Below are 11,558 nucleotides of genomic sequence, written 5' to 3'. Positions count from 1 at the left end.
AAATCCTACTTTACGCATGGTTGCTTGTCATTTTATAAAATCTCTTTAAGTCGAATACAAAACGAAGGTACCTGAAAGTTGCCTTGAAATCTGTTAATAGTTATACAGTATGTTTCAGAGTGTTACACTAAAAACTTAATCAGTTTAGTGTTTTGTCCATTTACCACGCAGTGTTCTTAACGATTAATATACATTTTTACAACATGGTGTTCGCCTTATTATTTTTAGCAATGTCATTTCTCATTGCATCGCTCAGTTTAAAACTACATCGCATTTGTTTTTGTTGTTGTTGTAATGCTTTATCGGCATTAGCTGTGACGCATTGTAATATAGGCTACTGCATTTTACAAATTCTGACACTGCTATATAGTAGGAGGGGAGGGGGGGAGATGGGACACCTTTTCATTCTATTTTTTCGTACATTTTGGTAGTAAACAAAGAACATTCGAGGAATTATAAAACCTTGTCCTCGCGACTTTCACAGATCGTTGTTAATTGTTTAAAACACGACCAGGATATTTATATATTTTGTGCTAAAGGTGTCTCATCTTCCCCCACCCCACTATATGTTATATTCCTAATAACTGTATGTGTATCTTATAGAAAACGGTATAGCGGAAAATTTGTGACCAAACAACAGTTGGTAAAACACGCTTACAGTTAAAGACATGTTTACATTTAGTTGGAAGGAAATAACCGTGTTCGCTAACAACACCTAGACCATAATATAAGTTTAAAAAGTGTTCACATCTACTGAACACGATTTTTATGGACTTTGGTTGAAATATATCAAACAAACAATGCTAAGTTAAAACCTACAGTTAATGGACTGCAAGCAATTGTGCCACAGACATACTGTTATATTAGAAGCTCCTTTGATATAAAAAGCAAGAAAAACGTTAAAGGTAACCGTTTTTAATAGGGCAAATATATATAGCTGCAGACGTACTTTTAAACTGTCATTTATTTTGCTACTACATTAAGTGGTACTCTAGTAAGGTAAAGCCATTTTGCTCTCAGACAAAACAAAATTTAAGGAATAGTTTTGACCAACGTGGTTTTGACTGGCTACCTAGCGTCACCTGCTGGTTGTCCTTTCTGTTTCCTTTCGCCAGTGAATTATAACGTCACTTTCCTGCATGTGATAAATATTGTATCTAACAAGTGTATATAATTTTGTAAGAACAGAAAATTGATAATAACTATTATTAAAGTTTACACGTTTGCTACAAATTGGTATTGCTGCACCATGTTTTGCACAAACCTCTTCTTATAAATTATCTCCAAGTGCAAAGGACTGAATTTCGAATATAGCAAACCTATTAAAGTTTTGCAATAAAAACCTACAAATACACTACAATATAGGGAAAGAAAGGACGCAAAATTGAAATGGTTTATAATAGTGTTCTGCAACTTGAAGTTACCTACCTACGTTTCTTTGCCATAAAAACTTTATATTTATAACTTTAAAACGATATTTTGTGTTGTTTTTTATCAGAAATTGATGTCATTTTGACCCCTGCCTACTTTCCTCATGTTTATTTCGCAGTTTTTTTTACAAAACTAAAACTGGTTTTATGAGTCAAAATTAAACTGTACGAAATATTCAGGTTTTTTATTATTAATCTATTTTTAGATTAAACTTGGAAACTAGTTTAATCCTTTGCACTTGCAAACTTGAATTTAATTTTTTTCTATTTGTTTTGTTAAAAACATCAAACAAGTAAATGCATCATGGTTTATTTATGTTGACAACCATGTTTTGCATTTGCGGGATCTTCTAATAATCAGGGGGATAGTCGTTAAAGCTTTCAGCCACAATATCATCGTTCAATTCTTGCAACAAGTCTTTAACTGAAACGATAAAAACCGATTAAAATATGTCTAACTGACGTCACATTTATATAACATTTATATAAAATCCAAACGATTTGGAAAAATTTGAATCAGTATTAAAACAAACATATTTTAACAAAGTAGGAAATGGTTGCTTACCAATTTGAGGCTTTGCTTGATTATAATTCCAATTGGTCCATCTAGGCGCACCACATACGTTATCAGCTGTGCTAATAACAAGGAGTCCGATGACAAGCATGAGGTGAAGCGCTGACTTATTCATCTGTAGAAACAAATATTTATTACAAGACACAACTAAAACAAACCAACCACTCACATTGCCTTCTTAACAAAGAAACAAAGAAATGATTTCATACCCGAACTCGCTGGCTTTACAATGCAAACGTGGATCGATTTCTCAAAACGCTTTAGTAAAGAAAAAAAGTTTTGCAGTTTCCCCGAAGTGGTTCAAGCTCTCTGTTGTAACGAACCAGCGCTAGTCTGCTGGCTTAAACTTTCGAAAAAAATGGCAAATCAGGAAAGATACAGTTTTATTAACAGTGACATAATCACGGCTGATAGAGGACTCCCTATGCGTTCTCTCTTCACAATCAAGACTGTCTTGAAATGCCTTAGCCACTCATGTGATAGACAAGTCGCATATTCAATAGTCACCCATAGAAGAAATGTGGCGTAACACTAAATGAGTTAATTTTTTTGCGGCGCTCTTAAAATACAAGCAGGGCATTTGACTCGCGGGCACGATACGAGTTACGAAATAAGGAACTTCGAGTGGGATTGTTATTTTTTGGGGATTGGTCTTTTTCTGTTTGTCTAAAATGATTGAAGCAATGTACAAGATGACGTGTTACATAAAAGGGCACAGATTGTCATTTTTTTCGCAACTTCATTTCCGAAATCTTCAAAGAGTAATGGTAGCCTCGCCACGGTTGCCAGTTCACTCCATTCGCATACGAATCATGATGTCCGTTTAGGTAGAGGCCGTTTAAGTTAGCGGAATGACATGCAGTGTACCACCATCCACCCTTGTAGCTCTCTGCGCAATTTCCTCTAGCATAGCTATCTTGGTCACGATCCTTAGTAGAAAAACTCCCTGATGCAATGGCCGAACCTAACCACAACAGAAGAATTAAAGTCTTCAATGAATGAATGAATGAATGAAAGTAACTCACTTTATCATCGCGTGGCCGGAAAACGACAGTCGTTATCACACGAGTTTAACACCTCGTGCCAGCTTATGATTTACCATATATATTACTTCGTGGGGTTTGTATGTGAATGCTTAATACAAATATCTTTTCAATCGGCTTCAACTTCAGAAAGTTGTTTTTAACATGCTATACCTACACTGTAACATTGTATTGTTCGTACATCGATTAATAAATATTCTAGCCTATAAATGCATATTGTAATTGATAATAACTATTTCTAAACTTTTTTTTGCTACACATTGGTTATTGCTACACCATGTTTTCGCACAAGCCGCTTTTTATAAATTATCTCCAGGTGCAAGTGATTTAATATTTTTAATATATTATCTTGTTAGTACATCAGTTTATTGTATTTAAATTACTCCCTAGGTATAAAGTATTTAATTCAAAGTAAAACTTTTAAACTTCGGGTTTGTAAACTTACAAAACTACAATGTGGGGAAAGACATACATTTTTATATATTAATGGCATTCTACAACTTGTAGTTAATCTACCGAAATTAACCGACTGTGCTAGTTTTGCCAAGCCCCGTCTTCGCCCCCTGTATATATATAATGCGCGTTTAATACGACACGAAACAAAACTAATTTTACCACTTCTTGTATAACTGTGAAATGATTACTAGATTATAAGCAGGAGAAAGCGTTTGACGTTTTAAAACTTAATAGTTGTTTTCTCTTACCTGCATTACCACTGTAGCCAGATACAGCAAGTGCATACAAAGGCGCCCCCGACACAACGAAATTGCTAAAACGAAAAAGTAATGATTATCCTTTGTTATAAAATATTTTCGGACAAATTACCTGTATACTGCATGACTTCTATTACCGTCAAAATCTTCCAAGTCGACTCTCATTTCGTATTCATTATTGGCAGTTAAATTGTGAATCAAATTCAAGCCTAAATATACAATGAAAAGCTTTATATAGTTCTCTATGATAATGGCCAATACGGTTTTATAAGAGGCTTCAATTCCTACCAAGCCAAAATTCGCCTTCTAAGTTACCAAAACCGGAAAGATAATCGTTCCAACCCCTAAAAAAGTTTTCTGAGCCGTCTTGACGTCTTTGAAATACCTTTAGAAACGGGATTGTTTAAGTTTAAAAACAAAAAATTGATGTAGGCTACTGTCAGCATACCACCCAGCCACCACCATCAGTTACTAAATCGCAATAAACTTGAACGCCAACTTGTGAACCAGGATAAGGGTATATGGTGTAAACTCCGCCTTTCGACCAGATCGGTTTCCTTGTTGAGACATCCTGGCATGAGCGTGGCATCAGCAATCCTAAGAGTTAAATGAACGATTTTAACTTGCGGCAACGACAGTCGTTTTAAAACAGATGTTCTGTTTCATGCACCTTGAGTCCGATTATAAATTACAACGTATGTAACTTTCTGGTAGGTTTTAAAGCAAATTTCGAATATTACACACGTTTTATATTGTTTACTTCTTCTCGAAGTTGACGAACTTCGCTTTCTTCGCCACAGCCGGTGCATAGTTGCCCTTCGTCGCCCTTTTGTCCCTTTGGGCCTGCAGGTCCAGTCGGACCTTTTTTACCCGGTGGGCCAGCTTGCACAAAAGCGCCTTTCGTAGTTTGAGCTCCAAGGACGTGACCGCATTCCATACGACAAGATTCAAGAGTTACTTGGCCATTTACCAAACATACGAAACAGAGAATGAACACAGGCGACAGTAACTGAAGCATACCTGTATGTTAGGGTTGTACGCAGCCCAAGAAGAAAGAAAATGATATTTATTAAGGTAATATGGGAAACAAATGACCTTCTTTGTCTATTTAACCTTTAAACACACCGTTTATACATGTTTCTCTGTTTCTAAAACAAACAATTAAAACTAAACTAAACAATTAATCTACAGCAGGAATCGCTTTATAACTGTTAGTGGAAACCAACAACCGTGGGTAGTAAATTTTCAACTAAACCAACCAGTACTTACCCCCAAGACTCGAGTATTTGTATTTACAATAACGCGGACTTGCTCGAGACTGGTCTGAGTTCAACGATTTAATTATTAACTTTCATTAGAGCCGCAAATCAAAAGTGCAAAGTAAATCTTTTGTTTGATCAAAACAACTTTGATTGGTTATGTTTCAACGAAACATTATTTCAATCACGCTTTGGCAAAAAAGAGTTTGACATATAGTAGTGTGGGGGGAGATGGAACACGTATCGCATAGTATTTAATCGATTACAGAAAGTTTTTACAAAACATCAATTTTATCACGCTTTTGCAATCAGTAGCTTGATGTGTGACGTAAGTACATGACTTTCGCTCCATCGTTGTTTGCAGTCAAGAGTAGTTCAATCCATTGTTACATGAAAAGTAAATTTGACGTTATTTTGTCTCCAAAATAATACAGCGGGTACAGTTAAATGCATGTTTTTCGTTAAGTTACAGCTACACTTCTAAAAAACATCGGTAATTGATTTTTTGTATAAAAAAAAAGTAAAAAATAGATTTAGAAACCGTTAATTTGTGACATTTTAATCGTTTAATAGGGGTAATGTTATATATTTCGCAAAAATGTAGCGCTTTCCCACAAAAAACGCAAATAAAACCTCAGAAGTTTGTTTCAACCCATTGTGGAAGTCATCGATTTTGGACACACAATGGCGACAGTTGAACCACTCGATGTTTTTTTAACTCTGTTTGTTAAGTAGGGCAAAGAAAAGAATGTTTAAAATTGATTTTCAACGCGTACACTATTATATCGTGTTATTTACGTGTATTCCTAATAATAGATACACTTATTAGTTAATATTAACAGTGGTTTAAAACTGTCCCGTGTTACCTTGTGTTTTTTCGAATTTGTAAAATTTTTCCTGTTGTGAAAATTTCACCTGTGAGGTATAAATTATTAAGTTAAAAGCATTCCTAATAAAGTTTGGCAATGAAACTTACAAATAAACTACAATTTAGGGAAAGATGGGACACAAAATTAAAATATTTTATAATAGTGTTCTGCAACTTGTAGTTATATATCGAAATTAACCGGCTGTGCAAGTTTTTTTCGCCATGTAAACTTTATATTTATAACTTTAAAACTATATTTTGTGTTATTTTTATCTCAAATTAAAGTTATATCGACCCCTGCCTATTTTCCTCATGTTTATATCTCATTTTTTTCACAAAAACTAAAACTGGTTTTATTAGACTAAATCAAACTGTTACAAAATATTCAAGCTTTTTTTAATAACCTTTGAAACTAGTTTCAAACTTGTTCGTAAAAAATCTCGCCTGACAAGGTGTCCCATCTCCCCCACCCTGCCATATATTTCAATTTAACAAACAGGACTTTTTTTATAATTTTCTATCCGTTAAAAACATCAAACAAGTAAATGCATCATGGTTTATTTATATTGACAACCATGTTTTGCATTTGCGGGATCTTCTAATAATCAGGGGGATAGTCGTTAAAGCTTTCAGCCACAATATCATCGTTCAATTCTTGCAACAAGTCTTCAACTGAAACGATAAAAAACGGATTTAAATCCGTCTAACTGACGCCACATTTATACATTACTTGTATGTACTTCTACAAAAATATAAACGATTCGGAAAACTTATAAATCAGTATTAAAACAAAACATATTTCATCGGAGTAGGGAATGATTGCTTATACCATTTTGAGGCTTTACTTATAATTCCAATCGGTCCAACTTTTCGCACAACACATATTGTTAGATGTGCTAATAACAAGGAGTCCGATGACAAGCATGAGGTGAAGCGCTGACTTATTCATCTGCAGAAACAAATATTTAATACAAGACACAACTAAATCAAACCAATCACTCACTTTGCCTTTTTAACAAAGAAATGATTTCATACCCGAACTTGCTGGCTATATAATGCAAACGAGGATCGATTTCTCAAAACGCTTTGGTAAAGAAAAAAGTTTTGCAGTTTCCCCGAAGTGTTTCAAGCTCGCTTTGTTGTAACGAACCAGCGCTGGAGTACTGGCTTAAATTTTCGCCAAAAGCTGACGGTAAATCAGGAAAGATACAGTTTCATTAACAGGGACATAAGCGCGGCTGATAGAGGACTCCCTATGCGTTCTCTCTTTACAATCAAGACTACGTCTCGAAATGCCTGAGCCGCTCACGTGACAGGCAAGTCGCATATTCGATAATCACCCATAGAAGAAATGTGGCGTAACACTGAATGAGTTAAATCGCGCAAATAAAACCCAGACCTTCCTATGAACAAAAACAAAACTTAAACAAAACGAAAAAGAGCAGCAAGTGCTTAACAAACCAAGTACTTCCCAACAGTGTTTGTATTTATTGCTTACAAGTGGGCAGGGAAGGCAAACGCACTCGAAAATATAAAAGGTATAGAAATAAATGGCTGGTTTATTACACCAGTCCTTGAGCAAAACAGCCATGTTCATCAGTACCCATCTGTCTTAAACGACTTAGTATAGATTGTCGCCAAAGCAATTGAGCAATGCTGACTGCAGGATACAATAAATTGATTCAGAAACACAACGGGAAGTCATTTGATTGAAGCCAAACATCACGTAGTTTCAGTGAAATGAGTAGAGTTTGAACAAAGTTGTTTTAATACAAGAAGACTTGGCGTATCTCATAAGAATCCACAACCACAAACTACGGTCAATAGGCATTTAGTATTTTGCTGAATTTAGATTTTACAGTTCAACACCCGGTGTCGTAATATATTCGTTCCGATTGATATATTTGTACCGGGCGCTATTGCGCATGCGCCGAGACGTTACTGCGCATGCCCAGTAGGTCGTAACAAATACAGTGATCACCCGGTCCAAATTTATTACGATCCCCCGTTGTAAAAGTCCAGAAACGACGTTTACACGTTAAACTTTAGTTTTTGATTCAAAGGCATCATCGTTCAATTCTTGCAACAAGTCTTCAACTGAAACGGCAAAAAATTAAATCCGTCCAACGGACGCCACATCTCTACATTACTTGTATAGTAGGGTTAGGTAAGATGGGGCACTTTTTCTTTTTCTTTTTTCTTTCCATTTTGTAGTAAACAAAGAACATTCAAAGAATTATGAAACCGTATCCTTACGACTTCCACAGACCGTTGTTAACTTTTTAAAACCTGGTCAGGTTGTTTAGAAATTATGTGTTAAAGGTGTCCCATCTTCCCCCACCGTACTATATGTATTTTTACAAAAATCTAAACGGTTTCGCAAACTTTTGAATCAGTATTGAAACAAACATATTCCATCAGACTAGGGAATAACTGCTTACCAGTTTGAGGCTTTGCTTGATTATAATTTCAACTGGTCCATCTAATTTTTTTAATATTTAACAACAGTAATCAGCTTTGATGTGCTTCATAAAGTCGTGAAAATACTGTCAAACAATTCTGTAACATTTTTTTTGAATATTGTTAAATTGTGGTCCGTAAAAATGCCCCGTCTAACAAAGTGTCCCATCTCCCCCTCCCTACTATATATATTTCAATTTATCAAACAGGATTTCATTAAAAGAATTCCGACGAAAGTCGGACAACTGAACCTACGGTTGAACTGTAACTATTGAATTAATATAGACACGAATAAGAAGTGTTTATAATTTTTTTATCTGTTAAAAACATCAAACAAGTAAATGCATCGTGGTTTATTTATGTTGACAACCATATTTTGCATTTGCGGGATCTTCTAATAATCAGGGGGATAGTCGTTAAAGCTTTCAGCCACAATATCATCGTTCAATTCTTGCAACAAGTCTTTAACTGAAACGATAAAAACCGATTAAAATATGTCTAACTGACGTCACATTTATATAAAATCCAAACGATTTGGAAAATTTTGAATCAGTATTGAAACAAACATATTTTAACAGAGTAGGAAATGGTTGCTTACCAATTTGAGGCTTTGCTTGACTATATCTCAAATCGGTCCAACTTTTCGCACAACACATATTGTTAGATGTGCTAATAACAAGGAGTCCGATGACAAGCATGAGGTGAAGCGCTGACTTATTCATCTGCAGAAACAAATATTTAATACAAGACACAACTAAAACAAACCAACCACTCACTTTGCCTTCTTGATAAAGAAATGATTTCATACCCGAACTTGCTGGCTTTATTGCAAACGTGGATCGATTTCTCAAAACGCTTTAGTAAGGAAAAAAGTTTTGTAGTTTCTTCGAAGTGGTTCTAGCTCTCTGTCGTAACGAACCTGCGCTAGACTGCTGGCCTAAACTTTTACAAAAAGTGACGGCAAATCAGGGGAGATACAGTTTTATTAACAGCAATGGCTTAACAAACTAAGTATGTGCGGCCTCCAACTCAAAGGCATTAATGGGTTCGAGGCTCGTCACTGCTACTATCGTGGGCGTATATGTCCTTCGGCAAGACACTTACCGGCAATTGCTTTAACCAAGTGGTCTCAAATAGGTTGTCCAAATCAGTCACACATAAAAAATAGTAATCCCCCACAAATTAACATACTCGGTAGCTCGTAAGCTGACACGAGGTGTTTAAAACAGAGTACCCCTGTTTTAATGACTGTCGTTTTCCAGTCACGCGAGGGTAAGTAAATTACATTCAATTACCTATTCATTAAATGTTTGTATTTATTGCTTACAAATGGGCGTGAAGGGCAAACACACTCGAAAAGATAACAAGCTAGAAATAAATGGCTGGTTTATTACACCAGTCTTTGAGCAAAACAACTTTGTTCATCGGTACTCGTCTGTCTGAAACGAGTGATTTTCATTCAATAACTTCCCCTTATGTTTCTGACTAAATGCATTGCTGCAACACAGTAAGTATTGCTGAACTGCAACAAGTGTCTGATGTTCGAAAATAAGGAGCATATTAAACAAACTTATATGTTTGGATGTATTAATCAGCACAATTTAACAACAACTAGTGTTATATAGTAGGGTGGGGGAAGATGGGACACCTTTTCGTTTAGTTTTCTCTTTCCATTTGGTAGTAAAAAAAGAACATTCAATGAATTATAAAACCGTATCCTCACGACTTCCACAGACCATTGTTGATTATTTAAAAAATAAATCAGGCTATTTGGATATTATGTATTAAAGGTGTCCCATCTCCCCCCACCCCACTATACATTTTATTATACAAAAGTTATGTAAACACACCAAAAATAGTATTTTCTTTCGCAGTTATTAAAAAAAACGAAAAGGGTCCTTTTTTATAGTAATTAAAAGATTTCGTATCGAACGTTATTTATTATTTGGTGTGTTTATTAATCTCATTCCATTCTGTTTTTGTATTTCGTAGTCCAAACATAACGTGTTTTAATGCCAAATGTTCCCCAAATGGTAGGCCTATACAGCTTTCACCAGGCTCTCCGTTACTGATGTTACGTCTTTGGTTCCACGCGTTTATCTCGTGTGCAGTTGTTCTCAGTCTCACAAAGTAGAGACTATCACCAAAGCAATTAAGCAATGCTGACTGCAGGATAAAATAAATTTATTCAGAAACACAACGGGAAGTCATTTTATTGAAGCCAGACATCACGTAGTTTCAGTGAAATGAGTAGAATTTGAACAAAGTTGTTTTAATACAAGAAGACTTAATTGGCGTCTCATAAGAATCCACAACCACAAACTACGGTCAAAAGGCATTTAGTATTTTGCTGATTATAGATTTTACAGTTCAACGCACGGCCCTGCGTTGTACAATTTATAGTTACACAATTTTCTGAATCATTTTGCTCATCAACTAAAGATTAAAAAAACATTTATCCTTATGTGACGAAGCAACATCGTACATTATTATATGTGTTATGTATAGGCTATATGTATGACAGGTATCACATTATAGAATTAGTGTCAGGGTCGGAGCAATTGCTGTCAAGTATTCTCCCAGAACACACACGCCCACAATAATATAACCACTTATACCCGCATTACCAATACCTGAATGAATAAATGTAACCAACTTTATCTTTGCGTGGCCGGAAAATGACAGTCGTTAAACACGGGTGTCCAGTTTCATATACCTATACTTGAGCAATCCAACAACTGAATCACGATCCACCATAACAAAAATCAAGTGTTTAAAAGTCGGTTTGTTTATTTTTTTTTCTTGGAAAGGAGAAAAAGAAAGCTACAACAAAGTAATAAAAAGTTAAATAAATTGAATTTCCAAGCGCGCTTAGAAGCAAAAGAACGGAACAAGTATAAGGCAAGAAACAGGAAAAGAAAACGATTAAAGTTTGTCCAAAGCTATACAGGTCATGCGGTACAGTTGGCATAAGACAGCATTTACAAAATATCTTTTTAAACAAAAAAATGGAGTTAACGGTTATTTCATATTTGGTCTTTTTAATATAAAATTTTTCACAGAATAAATCTGCCTATGAAAGTAATAGGCACACTGAAGCTAAGAAAAAAAGGGTCTTCTTTTATAGTAATTAAAAGATTTCGTATCGAACGTTATTTATTATTTGGTGTGTTTATTAATCTCATTCCATTCTGTTTTTGTATTTCGTAGT

The 11,558-nt window shown here is 35.1% G+C and overlaps 1 protein-coding gene and 1 long non-coding RNA gene across 6 annotated transcripts; both read right to left on the bottom strand.

Annotated features, from left to right (window-relative positions):
- Positions 1–1,724: 1,724 nt before the first annotated feature.
- On the bottom strand, positions 1,725–9,248 carry LOC101243056. 5 transcript variants are annotated; one of them, XR_003396944.1, is made up of 3 exons: positions 9,124–9,181; positions 1,996–2,119; positions 1,725–1,854 (listed from the first exon to the last, which is right to left on the bottom strand). It is a non-coding gene; the product is annotated as an uncharacterized LOC101243056 (long non-coding RNA). The 5 variants fall into 5 exon arrangements; XR_003396945.1 differs by lacking the exon at positions 9,124–9,181 and adding an exon at positions 2,214–2,232; XR_182222.4 differs by lacking the exon at positions 9,124–9,181 and adding an exon at positions 2,174–2,217.
- LOC100179852 (microfibril-associated glycoprotein 4-like) lies at positions 2,371–4,798 on the bottom strand. Its single transcript, XM_018816140.2, has 6 exons — positions 4,505–4,798; positions 4,209–4,357; positions 4,049–4,145; positions 3,873–3,969; positions 3,752–3,816; positions 2,371–2,968 (listed from the first exon to the last, which is right to left on the bottom strand). Exons 1-6 carry the CDS (start codon positions 4,776–4,778, stop codon positions 2,727–2,729), a joined length of 924 nt encoding a protein of 307 aa, XP_018671685.1. The 5' UTR covers positions 4,779–4,798; the 3' UTR covers positions 2,371–2,726.
- Positions 9,249–11,558: the final 2,310 nt, after the last annotated feature.

Source organism: Ciona intestinalis, unplaced genomic scaffold (genome assembly GCF_000224145.3).
Source record: "Ciona intestinalis unplaced genomic scaffold, KH HT000148.2, whole genome shotgun sequence".
Classification (NCBI taxonomy): Eukaryota; Metazoa; Chordata; class Ascidiacea; order Phlebobranchia; family Cionidae; genus Ciona; species Ciona intestinalis.
The sequence above is the reverse complement of the archived record's forward strand: the minus strand, read 5'-3'. Positions and strand labels throughout refer to the sequence as shown.